Consider the following 27929-nt stretch of genomic DNA (forward strand, 5'->3'; position numbering starts at 1 on the left):
GGTGCGGTGGCTCAAGTCTGTAATCCTAGCACTTTGGGAAGGCGGGTGGATTGCCTGAGCTTAGGAGTTTGAGACCAGCCTGGGCAACATGGTGAAACCCCATCTCTACTAAAATCCAAAAAAAAAAAAAAAAAAAAAAAAAAAAAAAAGTAAGGCATGGCGGCATATGCCTGTAGTCCCAGCTACTCAGGAGGCTAAAGCAGGAGAATTGTTTGAACCTCGGAGGTGGAGGTTGCAGTGAGCCAGCATTGTGCCACTTTACTCCAGCCTGGGCAACAGAGTGAGACTCCATCTCTTAAATTAAAATGTGTGTGTGTGTGTGTGTGTGTGTGTGTGTGTGTGTGTGTGTGTGTGTTTTCTGTAAGTCAAATTTTTCCAAAATATCAAGTTAAAAAAAATTAAATGTGAAAATACTAAATTCTCTTTTACTTTCAGGAACACATGACTATTAACTCACATATTTAAATGATAGATTTATATTTCAGAAGCACTCAAGATGTTTGTATTTGGTATAAAAAACTCTTTATTTGAAAATTTACTTCTTGTTCATAATTAAGTCATCTTCTTACTATTGGCATTTTTTGTTTTAATTTTTTTGAGATGGTGTCTTGCTCCGTCATTCAGGCTAGAGTCCAGTGGCATGATCTCAGCTCACTGCAACCTCAGCCTCTGGGGTTCAAGCGATTCTCTTGCCTCAGTCTTCTGAGTTGCTGAAACTACAGGCATGCACCACCATATCAGGCTAACATGTATTTTTAGTAGAGACAGGGTTTCACCATGTTGGCTAGGCGGGTCTCAAACTCTTGACTTCAAGTCATCCGCTTGCCTTGGCCTCCCAAGGTGCTGGGATTATGGGCATGAACCACCACACCTGGCCAGCAACCTTTTAAAAAGCAGTTCAAGCATGTCTGATAGAAATTAAATATAATTTGTTCTTTTAAAATTCTCATTCTCCCCCATGAGATATACCCTTCCACCCTAAATAAAAGATCTGGATCGACTGCTGCCCTGACCTCGTATGACAAAGAAAGGAGCTCCTTTCCACACCTTCATGGAAGGAAATTCTGTTCCTTTTTACTTACTTTATTAACCAATTGAACAAGAAATTGTCAGGTCCATGCCATTCCCCAGCACCGTTTGATGTACAGAGGAAGCATCACACTGAAGTCTATCCTAGGAAGCCTCCCATCTACTGGGGTAAACAGGACATATGCACCAGGAAGAGTTACATAAAGCTGCCTAAGATTAAATGTCAAAGTTAGCTGCATACAGATCAAAGAATTTTTTTTTTTTTTTAAGAAATGAGGCATGAGCCTGGCTTTGGTTGGAATACAGGAGCTAAAAGCAAGAATGTTAGTATCACAGGGAAATGTGTCAGGCCTGACTATACTCTTCCCTGGCTCTGTGGCCTTCAATAAGTGCTTTATCACCTGAAAATGGCAGCTTATTCAGCTGCACAATGGGGACAATGATAGAATCTACTCTTTGGGCCTGGCATGGGGTGGGTGGGGAATTGAAATGATCCATGTGAAAGGCTTCGCAATGTGTCCGGCACCCAGCTCATGGCAGACACTCAAGGATGTTGAAAAGAAAGCTGGAGAAAGAGGAAAAGGAGCCCTTGGCAAAGAATTAATGAAACAGGACTAAGAATGAACTTTTCTTTTTTTTTTTTTTTTTTTTTTTTTTTTTTGAGACTGAGTCTTGCTCTGTTGCTCAGGCTGGAATGCAGTGGTGCGATGTTAGCTTACTGCAACCTCCACATCCTGGGTTTAAGCAATTCTCGTGCCTCAGCCTCCTGAGTAGCTGGGACTACAGGTATGTGCCACCACCACCGGCTGATTTTTTTTGTATTTTTAGTAGAGATGGAGTTTCACCTTGTTCGCCAGGATGGTTTCGATCTTCTGACCTCGTGATCCTCCTGCCTTGGCCTCCCAAAGTGTTGGGACTACAGGCGTGAACCATGGTGCCTGACCTCAAGAATGCACTTCTAAGGTCTGATTGTTTATAAGCTACTTGGAGAACTCTACTCAAACTGTGCTAGCAGATGGATCATAATTCATCCCTAAAAAAGGACACAGGAAATCTGGGTGATTTTTTGCTGTGGCTTCATAAGTTATCTGGAGAGTCAGATGAACACATATGAATCTCTTCTGGACTTCATTCATTGATTGCACATTGATGGAGCACCTCGTAAATCCATGCATCTTTCCTCACCTGATGCTTTAGCTACCCACATCACGCCTCCTTCAGTGGCACTAATGAATGGAAGGATCTTGCTTATGTTGTCCAGCTCTTTCCAGATGGCTTACCTGGAGCTGGCTGGCTGTGGAGAGCCTGGGAGGGTGGCTTGGGTGTCAGGGATGTAGTGTGATTCACCCCATTTTCTGCTGGAGTCGTCCTTGCTTCACTTGGAGCCTCTGATGGTGTTTCTCCAGGATCAGCCTAAAATTATAAACATCCTTTCATTTTCCACATTTCTTTTTAGTCTTTTCTTGCCTTCCTAAATCAACAAGGCTATATTTTGCAGCATCTTGACAATTCTTTTGGAGTTGGAAATACCAAATTTGATACTGCCTGGAAATCAGGGTTAAAATAGCAGAGTGTTGAGCCATGAATATGGGAGATTAATTGTATCAAAGTCTCCAATTTTTACACCAACCTATGTCTATGCCCGTTGGTGGTGTCCTTCCACAGTGACTCTGGACCAGACCATGGGATTTACTTGGGTCAATGAGGGGGTAGTAAACTTGATACAAAAGGCCCTTGCAAACTTTTCCACTGTTTCTCAGGACCCTGTTATAGCAATAGAGGATGAGAGACCTGAGTCATCCTTGTCTCTCATCCAGCTCTTCTGGAGGAGAGCTGAGTCATCCTTATGTCCTGGACCAGCCAGTCCTCAGCTGAGCACATACACACGCGTGAGCCTGGCTAAGATGAGCTGAGTCTGTGAGTCTGGTCTGGATCTGCAGACCTGTCCAGCTGACCAAATAATGACCAGATAATGCATGAAAAAGAATAACTGGTTGATGTTCTAAGCCTCCAAGTTTGGGGTTGTTTTACAGAATGAGCTAATTGATGTGATGGATAAGAACATGCATTTTGGAGTGCAGCTTGCCTGGGTTGAGATTTTGGCCCTGCAATTTACCAGCAGTGTGATTTTGGGCCGTTCACTTAACTTTCAGTGCTTAATTTTCTTTATCATTATAGACGAAGACATGTGTGTGCTGGGGATCATAATATTATCTTGTGAGATTGTTTAGATGATTAAATAATGTTTATAAACTGCTTAGAATTGTTTCTGGCACAGAGTAAATATGTGGATGCTAAATAATGTTGTCAGAATCCAAATGGAGACCCTTTCATTACAACAACGACGATGACAAAATCCCCCAAAACCCTGGCAAAAAGAGCCAGGAATGTCATAAAAAAAAAAGATTCTCACACATAAATGCCTGATAAGAAAAGCTATCACAAAAGACTGCCAAAAGTATCACCTGGTACAAAGGCCACAGCAACGTAACACAAAAAATACTTCAGTGAGGACATCTGCTCAGAAACTGCCTGTCCAACCTTGGACTGATGTCATTCTTGTTATTGATCCTTGCAGCCAAGGATAATCATCTCAAAACAGTTACGTAATCCTCCTCATTTATCCTTCAAAAGCCTTTGTCTTTCTTCCCTTCCTATGTACATAATTTAGTATGCCCTATTCTTAAATAATATTATTTTCTTTTAGAGAGCATCTGTTTGTTATTCATGTTGACGTAAAACAAATAAAACATTTAAGCTTGTGCAATATTACCAATGAATAACAATAATAAATACATTGAAACGTGAAATCTTCACTCAACACCCTCCAGCAGCTAATTCACTATACCCTATACAGAGTAAACATTTAAAAGTATTTGTTGAATAAATGCTGATTCTTATAAAATAATTGCCTACATACTCTTTTAATGTTGCTTTTCAATGTGCTAAATTCTCTGTAACTCTTTATCAGGATTGCCTTCCAAGTCCCTGGCAGGTTTTACTGACAAGGAGATTATCCCAATGTTCTACTTTGTAGCATATTTTAAAAATACATTAGGAAATATAGTTTCCCAGAAGTCATTTGGAGTTAACATTGTAACATTTTTGGCATGTCATTACAGATGAAAAATTGTCCTATAACATTTTTATAAAAAGTAAAAGTGAAAATAGTGACACTGATTGTCACCAGTGGTCTTTAATCTGTTTCCCAATTAATCTTTAAAACATCTTCCAAAACTGCATTAAGTAATGGCAGAACTTATTTTAATTCAGCAAATCATCCCTGCTTGCTTACTACGGCCAGCTCAGTGCTGGAAGAGTCCTTAGTAGAAATGGTTGGACATCAGTTAGGGGAGACAGGAGCCTAAATAAGTAACCTGGGCAGCCTGTATAGCTCACTAGGGCAGAATCTTTCTTTTGAAAAATGGCTGCTTCTGATGGGTAAGTGCTGGTATGGTCACACTGTTCAGTTACACCCATCAGAAAAATTCTCCCTAGAATTATATGCAAAGGGAAAGGACTGTGTATGTTTGGTTCAGCAAGACATTGCAAACTGGAAGCTCATGGTCCCAATGGAGTGCATGGATGCATTTTCTCTGGCTCAACCAATGCTGCCAAATCTTTTAATTAATGTGATTTTATATTGAAACAATGGATTTCTTGCTTCCCTTGAAAAACTAGATTTGACTACATGGGGCCTATACACCCACGGTGGGTGGTTCTTTGGTTTAAATACAGCAGGGGTAACAATGCTTTCCTGGCCTCCCAGCTGAAGAGGGTACCTATGGTTACCACACTCAGCTGCTTTAGAAACAAGGTAGGAAAATATCCCTGTTCCATGGGGATCTGACCTTCCCCACTATATCCAAGTTGGTTTCTAAAACCATGTGGGGAATGAACCAGATTCTTCTCAATGTGACAGCTGACTAAAATTAGCCCTCCAAGAAAGGATAGAGAAAAAGAAAATTTTGATGGAGAAAAGAACGGGAGTTAGAGAAAACCAGTTTCAGTGAAAGTAATAATGGTGGCTTTTTTTTTTTTCTTGGCAACTAGCATTAGTGTCTTGTGGTAGGCTGGAGGTGCATTCAAACTGGATCCAACAAGTTTATTTTTAGCTTTGCATCAGGTTTTCAGAGACTCCATGTAGCTGTATGCCCTTGGGAAACCAAGTTCAGTTGTCAATTTGAGTCAAGTAAAGGAAAAAATAAATCTCTGCTAATCAAGGGCATGTGAGACAAAGGTTCCACCTTCCAAAAAGGGACGTAATGTATAAAATCAAAGATATTTTTGAAAAGCAGATGTCATGTAAACATTCAGGCAAATACTTTACGGTTGCAATTGAGGATGAAGGGGTCACCAAGGGTTGGTGCTCGACTTTGAATTAGGTTTTGGAGAAATGCTTTGTCCAGGAGTCACACCTGGAGATGTCTTCATATAGAGTGGACTGCGTCACTCTAGGGACACAACCCCCAGGGATACTATTCACACTGTAGAATAATGGGGAGTTAATGGAAATGATAGAAACCAGTGAAGTTGACCAGATTTAATGCAATAGGGCTAAGAGAGGTCATGTCCAGAGCAGGGAGAGAGGCTGTCAATGGGGTGGCTGCTGTTGTTCATTTTTAGACTATTTTGCCCAGGTTTTGAAAAAAAACTGAAAAACTAAATTTTTGAGCGAATTCTCCCAGTTTCCAATCACTGAGAGGCCAAACAGAGCATACCTTCAGATTGCATTTGGCCCAGAAGCTGCCACTCTGTACCCTCTGCCAGGAGTGGCAGAGGTTGCCTGGAATTCTGAGATGAGGCAAGAGTGAGCCATGCATCCTTAGCAATGCTGAAGGGACAGGGCTGTGCTAGGAACTGAGTGGGCCAGGAGCCAACTAGTCTGCAGCCCACAGCTTGTCACCTTCTTGCCCCAGGGGTCAAGCAAAGACATAGAGAAGAGGGTCGGTAAGGAGGAGTTAAATGCTGGGCTAAGGAATTTGGAGATCCTTGCATAGTCTGACTTTTGCCAGGTGCCTCTTATGGTTTTCTGAAGACAAATATTATATACGAGTTAAGTCAGCAGTTCCCAACCTTACTGGCACCAAGGACCAGTTTCATAAAAGATAATTTTTTCATGGACCAGAGGGGAGAGAGACTTATGGGGGTGATAGTTTTGGGATGATTCAAGAGCATATATTTATTGTGCACTTTATTTCTATTATGATTACATTGGAATATATCATGAAATAATTACACAACTCACCATAATGTAGAATCAGTGAGAGCCCTGAGCTTGTTTTCTTGCAATTAGATCGTCCCATTTTGGGGTGATGGGAGACAGTCATAGATCATCACCCATTAGATTTTCATAAGGAGCACGCAACCTAGATCCCTTGCATGTGCAGTTCCCTATAGGGTTTGCACTCCTATAAGAATCTAATGCTGCCGGGCGCGGTGGCTCAAGCCTGTAATCCCAGCACTTTGGGAGGCCAAGGCGGGTGGATCACGAGGTCGAGAGATCGAGACCATCCTGGTCAACATGGTGAAACCCCGTCTCTACTAAAAGTGCAAAAAATTAGCTGGGCATGGTGGCGCGTGCCTGTAATCCCAGCTACTCAGGAGGCTGAGGCAGGAGAATTGCCTGAGCCCAGGAGGCGGAGGTTGCGGTGAGCCAAGATAGCGCCATTGCACTCCAGCCTGGGTAACAAGGGCAAAACTCCGTCTCAAAAAAAAAAAAAAAAAAAAAAAAAAAAGAATCTAATGCTGCAGCTGACCTGACAGGAGGCGGAGCTCAGGGGGCAATGTGAGTGATGGGGAGCAGCTGTAAATGCAGAGGAAGCTTTGCTCCTTGCCCATCTGCTACTTACTTCCTGCTGTGCGGCCCAGTTCCTAACAGGCTATGGACCAGTACTGGTTGGGGACACCTGAGTTAAGTAAGATTCTATAATAACAACTACATGTGACTGATGTCTAAACTTTTTTGCTAAGGGCTGTAGATACTTTTTTTTTTTTTTTTTTTTTTTTTTTTTTTTGAGACAGAGCCTCGGTTTGTCACACAGGCTGAAGTGCAGTGGTGTGATCTTGGCTCATTGCAACCTCTGCCTCTGGGGTTCAAGTGATTCTTCTCCATCAGCCTCCCAAGTAGCTGGGATTATAGATGTGCCTCACCATACCCAGATAATTTTTGTATTTTTAGTAGAGACGGGGCTTCACCATATTGGCCAGGCTGGTCTTGAACTCTGGACCTCAAGTGATTTGCCTGTCTCGGCCTCCCAGGCGTGAGCCACTGCCCCCCCCCCCCCCCCCCGCCCACCAGTAGATACAAATTTTAATTGACTACATTTGCCAAATTGAGACTACAATTAGAAGTGGCTGAGATCTTTCTGGGTTAGACACTGTTATATACAACAGCTTTTCCACAGCCAGTCAGTGTAGGGAACACTCAGAGTACCATTATAGAGCAAAAAGAAAAAAAAGAGATGTTATTAGAAATCTTTACTAAAAATTTTATTAAAAGCCATATAACTTGCCAGAGGTCACACAGGAAACTGTGAACGAGTATCTGAATATGTACTATATGCTAAAGACTAAATTTTTCTACTGCAGCAGTCCACTCTATGATAACAGCAGCCTAAGGAACTGTAATAATAACTTGCTGCTGAGATACAGATGTTTACACGTAAACATAATTCTCAAAAAACTACCCTGTTGCACTAAAAAGGCATTTGTATATACAAAGTTAAATAAGCAAAACAACGGCTGAAAAATGAAAAAAGCACCTATAGGAGTACAATACTAAAATTGAACTTTCTGATATTATGATTGAAAGATCAAATAATTCCCACTACATTGATCTGTAAGCCAAGGTGCAAAAACCAAATTCCTTATTCCACTCAAGAGAATCAGCAGAAGTCGATGCTTTATTTCTCCCCCATTATTTGTTTTTATGAGTGAATAAAAACCTGGTACTGGAAATTGTGATAGAAACAGAAACTAGCAATGTCAGTTTTGTTAATTTAATTCAAAGACTTATATATCAATTAAGCAAATATCAAGGAAAGAAAGTTCAGAAAGTAGTAGTACTTCAGGTGGATTAACTAGATTTTGCTTAGCTGGGGGTAGTGAAAAAAAAAGAAAAGAAAATGCAGAATGAACCACAGAAGTAAGTTCCTGCCATCTACTGGCCAAACGAAATCATTGCGATATCTTTTTCTTCAAAATAAACAGAACGGCTTTGAAAATAGAATACAGGTGAACCAGTAAAAGGGTAACCGAAAAGATCATTTTTATAAGTTTATAGAAGGAGGAAAAGCCATTTGATGTGCTGGCTGAAAAGATTTCCATCCTAGGCATTTAATATTTGATCTGATGATTAAGCAGTAGAGGATTTGGAGGATTTCACTGAATGGTTAACATGGTAGGTAAAGGGTCTTTTAAATATCAGATGTGTGACTAGGCTATTAGAGGTGGGACTATGCTTTCCTTGTCTGAGTCATCTAAAGAGTGCAGTTCCTTCCATGTAGCTGGTTAGGATGACAGCTTCTTGCTTTGGATGGGCACCACATGGATAAGGGGCAAGGTCATCAGTTTTTTCCAGCATATTATGGGTGAGTCTCATAATTTCATCATGCAGAAATCCATTCCACTCAGGACATACATGGTCAGAAAGTGGCTTTGTTAGAGCCAGCCTTTCCCTTAAGGAGGAGCTTCTTCAAATGTGTACAATTTGTATCTTAAATTTCTATTAGTTGAATGAAATTAGATAATGTATCTGCCGCATATTTCTAAGAAATCAAGAATCATTCTTAAAAGCTGTGTCCTGCTTTATGCACTCCCAAGTGTTTAGGAGTGAAGTATACTGATGTATGCAACCTATTTTAAAATGTATCATATTGAACCAACATGGATTGATAAAGGGATAGAGGGATTTATATGTGATCAAGTGAATGCATCAAAATGTTAATTATGCAATCCAGGTGGCTGATATATAGGTGTTCCTTGTACAGCTCTTTCAATGTTAGCTTAGAATTTTTCATAATATGTCAAAACTCCTAATTTTGAAGAGTCTGCCAGGGTGAGTTAGAAGCAAGAGACAGCTTTAATGAGCCAGATAAAGTCATCTGTTGACTCCAGTATTTCAGGCAGGCGTCCCCAAACTATGGCCCGTGAACCGCATGCGGCCCCCTGAGGCCATTTATCCAGTCCCCTCCCCACCACACTTCAGGAAGGGGCGCCTCTTTCATTGGTGGTGAGAGGAGCACAGTATGTGGCGGCCCTCCAACGGTCTGAGGGACAGTGAACTGGCCCCCTGTGTAAAAAAGTTTGGGGATGCCTGATTTTGAGCTTCTTCATTAACACTGAGTAAAGTACTTTTGGTATTTTGCACAGTTAATGTCCAGCAAGATCTTCCAGCAGTAACTGGAACACAGATTCAAGTGAATCTTGACACAGCATGGCTGCATCATCTTATAAAGGAATCGTCAGCACTCACATGGTATTATTTTGTTGAACATCGGTAACAGCTGCAATTTTACATATAGATATATAAATTTTATTAATGTCACTCTCTTCCTCCAAGTTGTAAGGGCCGTAGAGTATCTAATTTTCCTCAGCATTACCTATATAAAGGCCATCAGAGTGAGCGACACATAGTTGTTGTTGTTTTAATATATTGAATGAATGAATGAATTCACATCTTGTTTCCTGCTGGTACACAATAAATAGCTATCCTATTAATGGCAAAGTCCTGAAAGTAAAGAACCACCTAAATGTTATGCTGAAATTTAAAAAAATTTGAATAAATGAATAAATCAATGAATGAAAAGAGTGAAGATGCTGCTTTCTGCTGTCTGTAGTAAGTTTGTATTTAATGATTAATAACAGCAGCTTATTCAGAAAGCTACCAAAGTGTAAAAGAACAAAGCTCCACTGACCCTTTTATATGTATTACATAGATAAACTTTAATGTACCAACTTTAATTTCTTAGAAGTGTTTTGATACAGTTTTCAAAGAAATCAGAAGGAATGAATTCTTGGTAGTTAGGTAGAAGTCCAACAACTCTTTACGTTAATTTTGTGGAAGTATATCTTTGAAATTAATTAAGTCAAATCATTTGGCAAAGGCTATGGTCAATCATCGCAGGACAAATTCTGGATAATTCCCAGAAAAAAAAAAAATGTCCCCTGGAGCCCTTCCCAGGTTTCTGTGATTAAGCTGGCATTTATAGAGTGGATGGAATTAATGGGTTTCATCTGGGGAGAGCCACACACTTGAAAGAGACAGATACAGGACTTCAACACAGCAGTTCTTAATATGTGGTCTCTAGACCAGCATCAGCTTCACTGCAAATTGTTAGAGATGCAAGTTCTTGGGTCCACCCCAGAACTACTGAATCAGAAACTTTGGCTATGAGGCCCATTAATCTGTGTTTTAGGAAGCCATCTGGGTGACTCTGGCACATACTAAAGTGTGAGAGCCCTGCTACTCTAAATATGGTCCATGAGCCATCAGCATCACCTGGAAGCTTGTTAAATAGGCAGCGTTTTGTGACCCATGCCAGACGCATTGAATCTGAATCTGCATTGTAACAAGATTCTCAAGTGATCTGTATGTATGTTTAAAAAAATAAATTTTATTGTGTATATTCAAGGCATACAACATATTATAAGTAAAATGGTTACTATAAGGGAACAAACAGACATATCCTTCATCTCACATAGTTACCCATTTTGTTCCCCCTGTGGGGAGAACAGCTATAATCTATCCATTTAGCAAAAATTCTGACTATGATACACGAATGTTAATTACAGTCCTCATACTGTACGTTAGACTTTTTTTAAGTGTTAATCCTACAGATATCCTGTTTTGCATCCTTTGACCTACACCTCGCCTATTTCTTACTCCTGTATGCACATTAAAATTTGAGAAGTCCTGTGCTAAAGCAGAATGAAAAACTTCATTATTAACTGAGAGCCATGTTCTTATAGTTGGGCATGACATGGATATTTAAGTTAATGTATTCATCCCTATTTTAGGCAGGTGAACCCAAAGCCCCTCATTAGAATCCATTGAAATTTTAGAAATTGTTATGGAGGATATTTGCAAAAGCAGTCGAATTGAACCAATCATTGACTAGTTTCAATTCAAGTGAATAAATGGTCTTTTCTTGATGCTTATTTAAAAAGACCCTAGTTCTTCAACTTACGGCCATTGATGGCACCAAATCACGCTACCATAATGAGCAATCGTTCCCTTCTCTAAAAATGGGGATTACTATGTTTTTCTTAGTTAGGACCTATAAGGAAAACTTTTTTTTAACTGTATTGGATGCTTTAAAGTTCAGGGATTTTGATAAACTATCGTTTCTATCAGTTAATATCTTGCTTATTTATCGTTTGAGGGGGAAGATTTGATGGAGGAGAATTTTGTTTAAAGAGAATCCAAAATGAGCTGTAAACCTCATCCTTGATTTTAGCGTCAAGTTCTTAAACTGTGGATGAAATATTGAGCTTAAGTTTTGAATAATTAAATGGTATCCAAGGCCTTGGGTAAAATGTTGTAACCTTATGAAAATACTACCTTGGATTGTTTTGATGTCAGGTTATTTTATTGGTGAAATTCATATCATTATTCAACTAATCAAATTGGGACCATACACTGAATTGAAAAATATTTACAAATAATTTTATTTATTTTTAAGAGACATGGTCTCTGTCACCCAGGCTAGGGTGCAGTAGTGCATTGCAGCTTTTGTCTTCTAGACTCAAGCAACTCTCCTGCCTCAGGCTTCCAAGAAGCTGGGACTACAGAGTGTGTTAGCACACCCAGCTAATATTTACAAACAATTTTAGATAAATTTCAGCTCACTCACAAGAACACGTGAGTTAGACAATATAAAAAGTAGGCCCTTAGGAATAAATAAACTGTATTACCAAACAACTTTTCCTTTCAACATCAATATTACACAAAGACCACTCACACACTTTCACTTGCAGGTGCAAATACAGACGATGTTGGGAATTCTTGTGAAGAGTTTTGGCCCTGAGGGCTGGGTAAGGTTTGCAGTGTCAGGTACTCTGTCTTAGCATACTTTCCCAAGTATGGAAATGAATGCTTGGTATATGAATACAGCTTTTGTAACTTTCAAGTTGGGGGATATGTATTTCAGCCAGCCAATGCACAAACCAATCAAATAGAACCCACAAAGGGTTCTGTTTGATTCAGAAACCTAACATTCTGAAGAATAAATTCTGACAACATCCAGTGATTAAAGGGCGGGGCAGGGAGCGGGGGTGGGGGGGGAATTCTTGACATTAAACTAAAAAGTCAATTAAAGAATGTTACTATTTAAGGTAAAGTTCTCGTATCCTATGTTCATTCATTCATATCCTGCTATGGAGGACAGAAAGATGAATGAATGGCCCATCCTGCTAAAGGTTACCAGATAATTACAGCTTTGTTATAGAGGCAGTGCGTGTTTGTGTGGTGAAGATGCCTATCAAACTGTGCTCTGAAGACCAGCAGTATCCCATCACTTGGGGGCTTATTAGAGAGGCTGAGTCCCAGGCCCTACCTAAGACCCAGTGAATCAGGATCAGCATTTTATCATGATGTCCTGGTCTTCACACTTAATGTGGAGAAATGCTGATGTGGAACATGAGTTGTAGAACCAGATTGCCTGAGTTTCAGTCCTAACTCCTTTCTTTACTGATTGCGTGGTATAGGGCAAGAAATTTAACTCCTCAGTGCCTTAGTTTCTTCATTTGTTAAATGGAAATAATGGTAATTAGGACATCTAGATGTTTTAAGACTTAAGTGACTAAATACAGTAAAAGCTTCACGGCCAGACATGGTGAATCACCCCTAGAATCTCAGTGCTTTGGGAGGTGGAAGGGAGAGGATTGCTTGAGTTGAGAGTTGAAGACCAGCTTGGGCAACATATTGAGACTCTGTCTTGATAAAAGAAAAACAAAATAAAGGGTTCAATATAGTGCCAGATACATAGTAAGCACTCAGTAAATGCTCATTATATTGTTTTTACTTCTCTAACATTAAAAAAAGTTCAAATATTGCATTTTTGCATTATTATCACATATTTCCTAATAAATGCATTATTTACTTTTTCCAAGTATTTTACAAATAGAAAAGAAAAAAAACTATTGTGATATTTCACTAGGCATCTCTGTAATAACATTATTCGGTCTGTAAAATATTTAAAAATATTTTTTAAAATGTGCATAGAGACCAGATGTGGTTGCTCAAGCCTGTAATTCCAGCACTTTGGGAGGCTGAGGCAGGTGGATCACTCGAGGTTAGGAGTTTGAGATCAGCCTGACCAACATGATGAAACCCTGTCTCTATTAAAAAATACAAAAATTAGCCGGGCCTGATGGTGGGTGCCTGTAGTCCCTGCTACTTGGGAGGCTGAGGTAGGAGAATCACTTGAACTCGGCTGGCAGAAGTTGCAGTGAGCTGAGATGACACCATTGCACTCCAGCCTGGGTGACAGAGTGAGACTCTGTCTCAAGAAACAAACAAAATGTGCATAGGAAACATGCTAGAAGGATATACATTTAGAATGTTAACAGTATTTGAAGAATTAGAGGGTTTTAAATTTTTGTTTCTTTAGTTTACTATGTTTTAAAATTTTTCTGCATGACTTTTTATTTAGAGGAATTAACTGTGAATGCTATCCTTTGTTAGGATTCAGCTGGGCTCTTATTCTACAACCTGACTAATCTACCTCTCAATTTACAAAGACAAAATAAATCCAATAACGAATCTTTATTACTCCTTAACTTCCAACCATTATTCAGATAATATGTAACCCAAATATGGATTGTACACACAATATATGTATAATATAATCTGAATAATGTATTTTTACCTTATCTGAAATAAATGTCTAATGTTCAAATCATGGAGGGAAATTCTACTTCCTTATCTATTTGGTTTGTAAATTACTCTGGAAGATACTTTATAAGACTATTAAAAATCTGGTAATATTTTGCAGTCCAATGAAGTTTTGAATGTTCAAATAGAAATGACCTTTAGAAGCATCACATTAAAATGATTATACTAAAAAAGTCTTTGCTGCTAAAATAGTGTCTCCAGTGCCTGCCATGTCCTAGATAGAATTTTCTTTAGAGAAAACCAGTTACTTATTTTCAGTGGCATCATTCAAACAAACTTACATTATTCGCAGACAAGATAAAAGACACTGGGGTTCAAAGTGTGAAATGTCTTTTCTTTCCTAGTATTACATGTTAAGGGCAAATGATTTTTTTTTTCTTGAGTTTTAAAAATGAGGCCAGTTAAGAGTTTAGACATGTCAAAAGAAAAAAATCATATTTTCTCTATTAGACCAATATAGACTCTATGTGATTCAATACCTCTAAAATTATTTCTAAAACCAAAAAATGTCCAAATATTGTCCAAGTTTAAACAATATTATACATTTCTAAAAATCTTTTCTGATCACCTTTAAGAAAAGCTAAACAAAAATAAGATTGACCTAAAACTCTACTTCTATATTTTTGTACGTTTTATTCTCCTAAAATAACTTGGTGCAAAGATAAGGTTTTCAAAGGACACCAATTTGTAAAAAGAGCCCTACAATCTCAGAGGCCTTACGGCTCCCATTCTTTAGAGTGACTTTATCCCCTAGTCATTACAGAAATGGTCTCTCTGAGGCACCATTAGTAAAATGTTCCATCATGAGACCTTTAGCTCAATTGCTATATTGAATTGGGGCCATATACTGAATCAGGAAATATTTACAAACAATTTTATTTTATTTTTTATTTTTAGAGACATGGTCTCTGTTGCCCAGGCTACGCTAAGATGCAGTAGTGCATTCACAGTTCATTGCAGGCTCTGTGACTCAAGTGATTCTCCTGTCTCAGGCTGCCAAGTAGCTGGGACTACAGGCATGTATCAGCACACCCAGCTAATATTTGCAAACAATTTTAGATAAATTTCAGCTCACTCACAAGAACGTGTGAGTCAGACAATATAAAAAGTGGGCTGAAATATGATAGTGTTGAAATGTTATCTTGAAGCAAGTGCTTATTTCTTAGAGACAATGGCTAATGAATGGGTTAAAGTTGATAATCTATGAAGTATTTCTTCTAAATACTGAAAATACATGTAATTTCACTTGAAAATGCTTTCTTTTAATCTCTATTTCTTACAGAACAAAATACAGCCAGTTGAAAAAAGATGCTCCTATTTTCTCTTTTTTTAACTTTTATTTTAGGTTCAGGGGTACATGTGTGGGTTTGTTACACAGGTAACCTGTTTCATAGGAGCTTGTTATTCAGATAACTTTGCCACTCAGGTAATATGCATCGTACCTAATAGGTCCCATTTTCTATTTAGAGAAGAATGCTACTAATAGTGATTTATTTTTATCTACATAAATTATCTTTACCCCGAATTATACTTTCTTAAATATGCTATTAAGTAAAGCAGTAAAAAGAGAAAAGAATTCTAGAGCCTTTGGTAGATTTCCAAAGAGAGAAATTAATTACAGACTCATGTTTATATGAGTAAAATGCGAAACTCACAGAATTCTCTAGTCTTAATCTTTTAAAGGCCATGGAAAAGAGAAAAAGCATTATTATCAGTGAAGAAATATTAAAATGAAAGATGTAACTATTGCCAAATATTTAAATTCTAGTTCCCAAGCAATTAATTTGGAAAGGGAACTCATTCTTGTATTTATTTATAAAACAGCAAACTACTTAGCACTGCTGGTTTCCCTAGAAGCAGAAGTGGACATAAGGATTCATGAGCACATGAGTAACTGAGAGAATGCGCTCAGGAAAAAAACCGCAGGGAGGTGAGGCAAGCAGGTTAATACAGGAAGGAAGGTAAGTCTAATGTGGTCTCAGGCAAACTCCAGCCTCAGACTGATCCCACAGAGCGCTCTGGAGCATGAATTGTAACACAAAAGTTGCCCACCACAGGTAAGGTACTGAGCTGTTATTCTCCCCAGTGGGATTTATCTGAGATGCAAGGATGGCTCAACATATGCAAATTGATCAATGTAATACATCATATCAACGGAATGAAGGAAAAAAAACCCATATGATCATTTCAATTGACGTTGAAAACGCATCTAATAAAATTCAACATCCCTTGTGATAAACACCCTAAAAAAAAAAAAAAAAACCCACTTTCTATACCCCACCTGGGTATAGAAGTAACATATATCAACACAATGAAAGCTATATATAACAGTTGAACAGCTAGTATCAAACTGAATAAAGAAAAACTGAAAGCCTTTCCTCTAAGAACTGGAATAAGACAAGGATGCTCACTTTCACCACTATTATTCAACATAGTACTGGAAATTCTAGCTAGAACAATTAGACAGCAAAATGAAATAAAGTGTGTACAAATTGGAAAATGTCAAATTATTCCCATTTGCAGATGGTATGATCTTATATTTGGAAAAACCTAATGACTCTACAAGCTCTTAAAACTGATGAACCTTCAGTAAAGTTGCAGGATTAAAAATCAGCATACGAAAATCAGTATGCCTGTATCAGAATATCTCATGCACACCATAATATATATGCCTACTATGTACCCATAAATATAAAAAAAATAGTGCAGTATTGCAAATATCCAATAATTGGGGACTTCGTAATTAAATTATGGTGGAGCTATATGATAGAAGGCTATGAGTCATGAAGTCATGTCATAGAAGAACATTTAATGACATGGACAATGAGATATTTAATACTGTTATTTTCATTCAAAACACAGACTGTGAATATTATCCCATTTTGTGAAAAAGTAACAATTGTGCATAAAAAGGCTGGGTATGTATACGCCCCACATTCACTGTGACTGTCTCCGAGTGGATTGGTGTTTGAATTACAGTTGTTTTTTTGGGGTTTTCTTTTCTCATTTTTATGTTTTAAATTTTCTATAACAAATCTAGAATACTTTTGAAATAAGAAAAACATTACTTAATGAACAATATCGACTTTAATAGACTATTTAAAAGGACTATTTAATGGATAACTATTATAGTTATGAAAAGAATTTTCAAGGTTCCCCCCCCATACTGATAGTTCTCCATTTCTATGTTTTTTTCTCAAGTTTTTCCTCTGAATAAAATATGAAAATAGCCAATTTCTATCACTATTTTTAATATTAGTACCCTCAATAATCAAGTTATAGTTCACTTTTTTAAAAATCGAAAAGACTGTCAGTCTACATAGAGGCTTTAGATTTTTAAATTTCATTTCTACTATTTTTAGACCCTTCCTTAATTATTCTTTGTATTGTGAATACAAATTACAATGCTATATCAATTATTTGGAGGACGTACATTATAATACATAAATATACCATGTAATAATAGTAGACTCTTTATGGTTCAGACTATTTTCCAGGTATTGTGTTAAATATTTTATGTATTATTAAAAAATCAGAAAAGCACCTTGAAAATCCTGCATATTATGTTAAAGACAAAGGGAAATACTAAATGATTTCATGATTATCTTCCTTTTTAAGTGCCTTCATCACCTTTAATTAACATGAAATCACGTAGAAAGTTTCATCTGAAATAGGATGTGTACAGTTTAATTTTATCACAAGATATGACGCACAGAATGCCAAAAGGAAATGAAATGTGAAAAATTTATGCCAATCATCTAGATGTTCTGTGACATGATTCTGAACTCCATGAAAGTGTTGTTCCACTGTGCTATTTCTCCTGAGGTGTGAGATATTACTTAGGCAAGGCCAGCAAGTAGGTGTGGAAATCATGCTTAATGCTATACATGAGATTAAAATGCCCTCTCACCTCTTTCTTTACTTCTTCTTCATCTTCTAGTGTCAAAGCAGCCAACTGCTTCGCTCTCTGCTCCATCAGGTTCACATATCGGATTGGGTTTGATAAAGCTTCAATGACATCTAAACAGGGAAGAGACATTTTAGATCAGAGGTCTGGGAGGTATTGAGGATCTGTCATCCATCTATTTACTCTATCTGACCATCAGTCCATGCATTCATTCATCACCCATCTACCCACCCAACCACCCATTCATTCATCATTCATCTTTCATTCTTCCATCTACCCATATAACTATCTACTCCTCTTTCAACACTTAGAACATGGACAAGGGTGAAAACCCTGTTGAAACTTCAGGAAGAGAGAAATTAAGAGCTTAGATCTGAGAGTCAAACTGGACAGGCTCCAACTTAGGATCCCTCAATACTCTTAATTCTTTAATTTCTTTTTGAGGGCCCCATCCATTCCAGCGATGGCCCACACAATTGTCCTATTTGGGCCAATGATGTTTTATAAATGGAGACATTTCACATAAAAAGTCTACTTTCTGGACTCTTGGAATAACCCAATGATCTGGCAATATAGTTATCATTTGAATGGCAGTGCCTAGCTAGAATGAGTTATGGCTGCCAGCTTTGGATGGCCCGTGTGCCCCAAGTTTACCATAGTCTCCACCACTCCCCAGTGTCTTACACCCAAGCTACTTGGCAGTGTAAGCATTTACATTTATGATTCTTGGTTAATTTTTAAAAATAATGATGTCACCCATGAAAAGAATCAGCATTCTAAAACTAGTGGAAGACAAATTCAGTGTACAGACCTAGACATCTGTTGTAACGGATAACATGAGTTGGTAAGTGCTGGGCCCAGGAGAATAAAACTATCAGGGAGTAAACATTCAAAAAACCAAGGTGTTGTGATTTAAATTAAAATACATCAAATTAAAATATATTCACAATGGCTTGAGCAATTTATCTCTAACCATACATACGAAAGTAGGGGTGATTCTGAAGCCAGAATCTCCTGCTTTTGTTTGGTTCAGTTTTCCTTCCACTAACCCAAACACATATGGTGACTCAGACAGACATAATTCTTTGAGTAAAGGGACATTTGAGTTAAGTTGTTTACCTGCATATGTGTCTGGCACATAGTCTTTCACTTCTATGTAGACAAAGACAGCAGGCAGCGTCAGAGGCTGGTTCCTTTCATTCCTTAGGCAGATATAGTGATAGCCTGGAGGGTGAGAATAATTTTGTGTAGCACACATTTCTTCTCACAATGTTAGTTATAACCATGCTCATTTATGTGATGAAAACATGTATTTGAGGTGACTTTCAATGAAAAACAGGTCATGTTTTTCATTGTAATAACAGTTTTGAATAAGGTATTATTTTTCTCATTAGACAAGAAAGCATTGTGATTTTTTTCCCTTTCCAACCATGTTTTTTCCCATAAAGAGAATTCAAAATCATATGTCATAGATTAAATTATTGATCCAAATGTGTACCCATAACAGAATCATACTTGATGTGACTTCCTTATTTATTTATTTATTTTTTTTGTAGAGATAGGGTCACACCATGTTGTTCAGGCTGGTTTCAAACTTCTGGCCTCAAAAAATCCTCCTGCCTCAGCCTCCCAAAGTGCTGAGATTATGGGGATGAGCCACCATGCCCAGCCTTGACATATTTCTTGACTTGTGCTTAGTATATGCTCTGCTTTGGTCAACAGTATGTTGCTAATTTGGTGTAAGCAGAGGCTTAAAATGAACATGTGGAGTTAGATTTGCCCTTTGTATTCCAATGGTCTGCCAAGAGAAGTTCATATTGTGGAAGCCATTGCCACTTCAGCCTGTGCCCCAGAGTGAGTGCATGTGGGACAGACAGAGACCCAACCCAGAACCAGAAGCACAGCTATGCAGCTAGCCCAGGCCAGATCTGCCAAACTCAGCCAACCCACAGACTTATGAGCATGAAGACAAACACTGGCATATATGTTTTCAGATTGTTTCTTACATATAATTATTGTTGCAAGAATTGACTAATGTATTAATACAACAACATGTCACAAAACATGTAACTGTCAAATTTAAATAATCTCATAGCCCATGTTATCTACAAAGCAGAAAATAGTTTCTGAAATCATTTTCCAGTAATATTCTAAGCAGTGATGATTGTCTTTGAAACTTTGATAAAAAGTTTCTCAGCACATTATCCATACCTGGTCGAATGGCTTGCACTGGCAAGATACGGTGGCCAATAAATTTACCTCCTTCTTCATAAACTGCTATTCTCAAACAGGCCAGAGTAGGAAGAACCACCTACAAGGGACATTAAGGACACCTGGTTATAAGAATGAACAGTTCCAAGAAATAATTAAAAAGGTATTATTCAATCAGAACTTGCTTTTCAGATCCAAGTAGAAGTTACTACTTAGCTAATTTAGACAAAAGTTAAGATGTTGCTCTATAAGTTTCATTTTCAGAGGAGAAGACACGAGTGGCCAGGGATAGGGCTTCATCTATGTTTTATCACCTTGCCTTAATGAGGCATTTGTTAAAAAAAAAAATAGGCTGTTTTGTTTTTCATGAACATTCTAAATGTGAAAATGACAAAAGTTCTATCCTTAAATAAAGAGTTTGGTGGCCTTATTACCATGTGAATATTGTGTTTATGTTTTCAAATCAAATTACTTCTGCATCTTCAAAGTCAGAGCAAAAATAAAAACAGCCACCACTGGAAAAACAAGGGTAGCTTTCAGGATAGTTTTTAAAATACAATTGCTTTATAAATTTGTAAATTCCTATAGTAAGCAACAAGCAATTACTCATTTCTTTCCTCAGTGTGAAACATCTAAAATATGCAGTTATGGCTCATGTCAAGAACATGAGGTCAACCATCTGTTTAAAAATTTATTGTTTACAAAACCAGCAAACTTACATTTATTGAATATTTTCATTGTGCTAGACATTTTTTAAGTGTGGTTAATTTATTCACTTATGCAAAATTCATAATAACTCTAAGAAGTAAACATTATGGTAAGCAAGATTATTAAACTCAGTTAAAATACAGAAAAATCCCAGAGAACAGAGAGTTTTCATATAGCTATTCTCTTTGCAGAAGACTGGCTTTGTGGACATTTTGGCCATATAAAAGCAAAGAGGGTAAAAAGTCTACTTCCCACTGAACTTATTTTCTTCCTTTACATGATAAGCATATGTGAAGATTTGCTTTTTGGTGAAGAAAGAGAAGGGCCCAGTCGAGTGTGATTCGTTTTAACTTTATTAGACAGAATCCAGATAAGACTGAATGACTAGCTCTCAGTGGCTAGAGATTTTAGGGAATTTAAATAATATTCCTTTTAAAGAAAGTATGGATTTTTCTTCTCTCAGCCACTATATTATTCCCTACTTCCCCTCTATTTCATTTGTGTTATAATTAAAATGTATCATTTATCACTTGTACTATGAGATGATATGAGTTAGATTTATATGTTTTTATGACCGTCCATTTGAAGCAAACTAGAATGAATTGATTTACAAGACAATTCTGAAAATCCAAACAAGTGATTCACAGAAATCCTGAAGAGTTTTCAGAATGGCCTTCAAAAGGTAATTGCTTTATAAATGTGTAAATTTTCAAATTAAACAATAAATAATTCACCATTTCATTATTTTCTCAACGTAAAACACCTGAAAAACGCAGTTATAGCTCATATCAAGAACATGTGACCAACCTTTTTGAACACAATAGGTTCTTCTTCCCAGACGGGATTCACAGCATTTCCTTGGGATGTCTTTGTCTTAAATGCCTTCCTCCTTGTATCCACAGGCAAACCAAACATATCCACTTCCACATAAGTCCCAACTTTCTTATCAGAAAGAAACTGACCTGAAATAATCTAGAAAATCAATCAATCCATAAGGAGTTTTGATATGCAAATAACAAAGACATAAGAGAATAAAAAGTCACAAATGCTGCTGGTGAATGTTGAATTATAAGAAAAATGGAACAGAAGCAAGAATAGAAATATGATTTCTCTTTTGCTTAAAGGCTCCTGATATGGTTTGGTTCTGTGTCCCCACCCAAACCTTGTGTTGAATTGTAATCCCCACATGTTTGGGGAGGGACCTGGTGAGAGGTGATTGGAGCATTCGGGTGGTTTTTCCCATGCTATTCTCGTGATAGTGAGTTCTCGCAAGATCTGATGGTTTAAAAGTGTGTGGCAGTTCTCCCCTCACGCTCTCACTCCTCCCCTCATGTGAGATGTGCTTTGCTTCCCCTTCACTTTCCACCATAATTGTAAGTTTCCTGAGGCCTCCTCAGCCATCTGGAACTGTGAGTTAATTAAACCTCTTTTCTTTATAAATTACCCAGTCTCAGGTAGTTCTTTATAGCAGTGTGAAAACAGACTAATACAGGCTGGTAGAGGAATTCTGAAAATAGTGAGGTTAGAAGTAGTCAATTAATATAAGACAAAGTATTGTAGGAGGAATAAATGAACAAGTATTCACTTTAAACCATCAAGACCAGTTTATCGTCACCCCCATCTCACACAAGGTCAGCATCTACACAGTGTTAGATATTATTTGTCTAGCTACAGAACTAACGGATATTATAGACTTAAAAGAGGTTTTTAATATTACATATTTATAAAATGTCTTCCATGTCTGCCTCTGTTTCTATCCAAATTTTCAAAATCTGAGGTATCCATCCCCTGCCACAAAGGTTAATGGAAGCAAACAAGATGTCCTTCTGCTGTATACTGGGAAGGGGAACAGCAGGAAGCAAGTGCTGACAGACCAAACCTGGTAAATCTGGGTTATGTGGTCACAATAAAGTTGCCTGCTGGCCAGGAACTTTCTGAGCTCAAGCTGTGAAAGGAGACAGAATTTCCAAGCTTATGACTGGGCCAGAAATCAGACAAAATGGTGGCAAAAAACTCTAATTCTGCCAACTTCAAATCTTTATATATGTGGCTCGAAGTAATTTCAAAAGATATAATTATGAGACACTTCATTGAAATTTTAGTTTTTAAACCCTTGATATAAAGTGACATAAGTTTTAAGGTAAAAATGTGCTCAACTGATTAAGGTATAAAGAAATTAGTGAAGCTGTTATAGAAAGTTTTTTACATAGTTTTTCAAATGCCTTTGTTTAAGGTTAATAAAAAATTGCATTTATATCTAGTAAAAACATCTCTTAGTTCTATAGTTATTCAGTTATAGAGAAAAGAGACAATATTCTAAAAAAGCTTTAACAATGAAGAATCCTTGTAAAAAAAAGTACTCTAAAAAATTGATTCTCCTTTCATAGTTTTAAAAATATTTTCTGACATCTAAAAAAATTATATCTGGTATAACATCAATTTCAAAGACTAAAAAACCATTTGGAATTGTTTAGAGTTAGATATCATTAATATGTCTTCTAAAATTTCTGAATACTCTATAATATTTTTAAAAACCACCTACAGTAACTTGAAAGCTTTTGTTTAATATTTGATAATTTATTGAGGGAATGTTCTTTCTCTGATTTTGCTCAGAACCAAAGGGGAAAAAAAGACCAGAAAATCTCTCCAATATGGGCCACTAATTATCATGTAAATTTCACAATAGGATATTTACACCAAAAAAAGAGGATTGGTCATGATGAATCTCTCCAACTCATTTTATTGATTTAGAGTCAAACTTTTATTATATTAGGAATGAGATTTAGCCCCTTTATCTCACCCATGTGGCCTTGAAAACTTTTAATGCGAATTTGATCGTTAGAGGAAAAAAAATGTATGAAAAAAGTAGAGTCTTTGCTAGTTACTACATTTTTAATGACTAAACCACTTCTTTATGCAATGTAGATAAATTCAAGACTATTGTTAAGAACAATTTTGTGATGGGGTGTACATACCTTAACAGATAAAGTGTTTGCTACTATCCCATCTACGATGCCTTCAGTAAATGGATCAAAATGCTTGTCAGGCCTCCTCATGAATTCTGGCTTCAATCTGTAGCCACTCTTCCCGTTGTATTCATACATGCCCATATTTATTTGCATAGCCAGGTCTGAATATAAAAAACACAAGCCTTATTGTGAGAGTATCTATATTTGGATTAAGAAAGATTGTAAAGTAAGATTTATCACAGTCCGCTTTTGTGAATGGACTCCTTTACAAGAGAGATAGTCACTGAGGAATGTAGAAAACACAGATAAGAAAAAAAAATTGACTGGGTGCAGTGGCTTAGGCCTTTAATCTCAACAATTTGGGAGACCAAGATGGGCAGATCACCTTAGGTTGGGAGTTCGAGACCAGCCTGACCAACATGGAGAAACCCCATCGCTACTAAAAATACAAAATTAACCAGGCACGGTGGCATATGCTTGTAATCCCAGTTACTCAGGAGGCTGAGGCAGGAGAATCACTTGAACCCGGGAGGCAGAAGTTGTGGTGAGCTGAGATTGTGCTGTTGCACTCCAGCCTGGGCAACAGGAGTGAAACTCCATCTCAAAAAAAAAAAATTTACCTGTAATCCCCAAATCCAGAAATACAACAGGTGGGTGTACAGTCTGCTTTTCTACTTCAAATATATTTTTGGCATATGTTATGTTGATTTCATTTAATATTTATTTGCCTTAATTATAAAAGCTGTCTGAAATTCCTTTGAATATATTAGAATAATATGTATTATATACATATATATCTAATATGTAATATACTAAATATATTATTCTAACATATCTTATAATAAATATATTATTCTAGTATATCTAATATATATTAGATATATTATTCTAATATATCTAATATATACTATATTAAATATATTATTCTAATATGTAAGCATATATTAGAATATATTTAACCAGTCCCCTTTTGGGGCACATATATGTTCCTTCTAATTTTTCACCCTAACTTATAATGTTTTGATAAACATCATTGTGGCAAAATCTGTGAAAACATCATCAGTGATTTTCTTATGAGTGGAATTTCCGGGACAAATAATGTCCACATTGGAAAAGCTTTCTTTGATGCTGTGCTAAAATGCCCTTCAGAAAGCTTAAATCAACTTATATTCCCAAGCCTTGTTTTCTAGAATGGACTTCTCCATACCTCATTAAAATAGGATTCTATAATGCCTTTTCTTGCTTTTTAATTTGCACAGAAAAATTCTTTTTTAAAATTTGGACTTCTGTGATTACTTATAATGAATATCTAATTATACATGGACGCTTTTCCAGTGGACAGAGGTTACTGGTCAAAATTTTCCTCAGACTCAGTCAGTGCATCAAATGAATATTCACACATATTGCAACTGATAGGGTGAAAAAATACATATTAAAATTGTAAAGAATCTGGGAAGTTGTCAACTGTTCCAGATTATCTGTGTCATGACTCATCTCTATTTATGTGGCTAATAAAGAGGTGATGATATAATTATTGTAAAGTCTCATATAACAAATCATTTTCAGAGCAGGGAAAATAAGTGAAATTTTCTCTCTTATTAAACTATTATTTTATAAACATAACTATGAAACCAAAGTTGGACACGATTTCAAGAAAAATAATGGACACTTGAAAAAAATTGGCTTCGAATGCCTAAAAATTACATTAGCAAGTCATACGTTCTAAAAATAATACTCAACAAATAAGTAGAGCTTATCTTGGGAACAAAAGGATAATTGCATATTAGGAGATAAGATCTATTAAGATAACATCGAATTTATATCTGAAAGATGAACATATGATCATCCCAATGAAGGTCCAAGAGATATTTAATAACATTCAATACAAAGTTCTAAAACATTAGTCAAATAGGACTTGTGTCCTTTAGTGTGTTAAAGAGTATCTGACTCAAAGTCACAGCCAATATCCAACTTGATGATATCACAACAGTATAATTTATGTTGGGATCAGGATAAAGACAAAGATGCCCACTCTTCACTTAGATAGAAGAAGTAAGACCTGGTGTTTGATAGATAAGAAAGTGATGATAGTTAATATTAATAGCTTGTACATTAAAAAATAGCTAGAAGAGAACAATTTGATTGTTTCCAATGTAAAGATAAATATTTCAGGGGATAGATATACCAATAATTCTGATTTGACTCTATGACTATATCAAATTATCATATGTACTGCAAACATTTGTACAGCTATTATGTATCAATAAAAATAAATTAATTGATTTTTAAAAAGAAAAGCCATAAATATCTTGCAAATCACTCTTAATTGTGGCTTAGAGCTTGACAGGTACTTAATAAAAGGCAATATGTTGAACTTCCTCCTGGGAAAAAAAAGAAAAAGAAAGATGTCCACTTGGAACCCTCATTTAAGATCCTAGAATGGTCAGTACAAAGCAATAAATAAGGCAGGTGGAGAAATTAGATATGATTAAATTACTGTCTTTGTGTGTCTAAAAATTCCAATCTACTTGCAAAAAATAGGCTATTGTAAGAGTTTAGAAAGATGAGCATTTGTAAAATACAATCATTTATAAAATAAATAAATATACAAATATACATATCCAGAAACAATCTGTTAAAAATATAATATAAATAAAAAGGAAGATTCAATCTAAGACAACAAGACCTGTAATGAAGACGAGTGATTTTGCTGAGGGACCTAACACAAAAATTTGTAAAGTAAAGAGAAAAGCATTTTCTCATGACAGAAAAACTAAAAGTTAAAAAGGTGTCAGTTTTTGTCAGATAAATTTATAAATTTAATATGATTAAAAATAGTTTTCTTTTTTTAGTGGTTAAGAAAAACATAATATGATTAAACTAAATATATTTGAAATAATTTCACTGGCAATGGCCAAAAAGGAACTATAAATTAATAGTAGTAAAGGAGAATCACCACTTACAGGTATTAATCCATATTATAAAATAGAGTAAAAACAGTGAGTTATTGCATCCAGGAAAGCAGACAAATTTATTAATGGAAAAAGTATAAAGTGGAAAAAAAATGGATCTCAATTAACAACAGCAACAAAAAAGGATGCATCTATTAACCTGTAACTCCAGTTCAGTGGGATGATTGTTTAGGTTGAAAAAAGGATTGCTCTCACTGAGACTATGTACCAAAATTAAATTTTGATGGATGAAAGGTTAAGAAAAATGGGACCATAGGGCTCTCATCCTGGGTAGGGAGGCTGTAATCATACAAGTAAACCAAGAACTTTAATTAAACATTAATCAGCCTGAGTTCATCCAATGAATTTGTCTCTGTTTTGCAAAAGACAATATACCCTTGAAATAAAAAGGCTGTTATAAATCAGCAAGAAAATTGATAATAGTCCTGAATTTGTAATTCATAAAAGCAGAAATACAAAAACCAAGAAACATACTTTAAAAAGTTCAACCTCAATAATAATTCAGGAAATGAATTTAAAATAACAGTGAAATAACATTTTTGTCTGGTTTAATTATTATTTAATGATAATACTTAACCAAGATCTCAAATGAGAGAGACTACCCCATAACAACCATTACTGACAGCAGAGTAACATAGCACATTTTTTACAGACAATTTGGTAATATTCAAAAAGGTGCTTAAGACGTTCATATCTTTTAACATCAGTAGTTATTTAAATAAAAACTTTTCCAAAAGAAATTTAGTGGCTAGAAATAAGTTTTTAGTGAATTGTGAAATATACTTAGTATGCAGCTATTGAAATGCATGCCTCCATATGACACTTAAGTGAGTTTATATATGTACATATGAATATATATTTATTTTAAATGAGGATTTACGTAAAAATCATTTATATGTAGAAAATAAAGACAGATTACAAAGCTAAAAGTCAACACTGTGGAATCTCTGAGTTGGTAGCATTCCTGGCCGTTTGTTTTTAAAATACTTATTAATTTTTCCATTGTTTTCAAACTAAATATGTATTATTTTTAAAAGCCTAAAAATTTTTGTTTGAAAAATAATGCAAAACCTGTAGAAATAAAGATCCATTTATGGAATAATTGAAGAAAATATCTCAATTTTCAAAGTTCGCTTTAATTTTTGCACTGATATTACCTTCATTGAAATTTGCTTTAATTTTTCAATCAAGTCTGGCAATTTTGTCTTCCCACTTATGTGGGAATGGTTTTGGGA

At 36.3% G+C, this 27929-nt stretch overlaps 1 protein-coding gene across 2 annotated transcripts in view; it reads right to left on the reverse strand.

The window, feature by feature from the left end:
- The window catches only part of PLCB1 (phospholipase C beta 1), a 724287-nt gene that overhangs the window by 118822 nt on the left and 577536 nt on the right, over positions 1-27929 (reverse strand). For both annotated transcript variants that reach the window (XM_074406258.1, XM_074406259.1), the window contains exons 19-24: positions 23729-23883; positions 21561-21725; positions 20046-20145; positions 18954-19058; positions 17838-17947; positions 2310-2442 (exon numbers count right to left, since the gene is read on the reverse strand). In XM_074406258.1, the coding sequence (XP_074262359.1) occupies positions 2310-2442; positions 17838-17947; positions 18954-19058; positions 20046-20145; positions 21561-21725; positions 23729-23883 (768 nt within the window). The remainder of the gene's footprint in view (positions 1-2309; positions 2443-17837; positions 17948-18953; positions 19059-20045; positions 20146-21560; positions 21726-23728; positions 23884-27929) is intronic.

The sequence above is a fragment of the Saimiri boliviensis genome, chromosome 9 (genome assembly GCF_048565385.1).
Source record: "Saimiri boliviensis isolate mSaiBol1 chromosome 9, mSaiBol1.pri, whole genome shotgun sequence".
NCBI lineage: Eukaryota > Metazoa > Chordata > Mammalia > Primates > Cebidae > Saimiri > Saimiri boliviensis.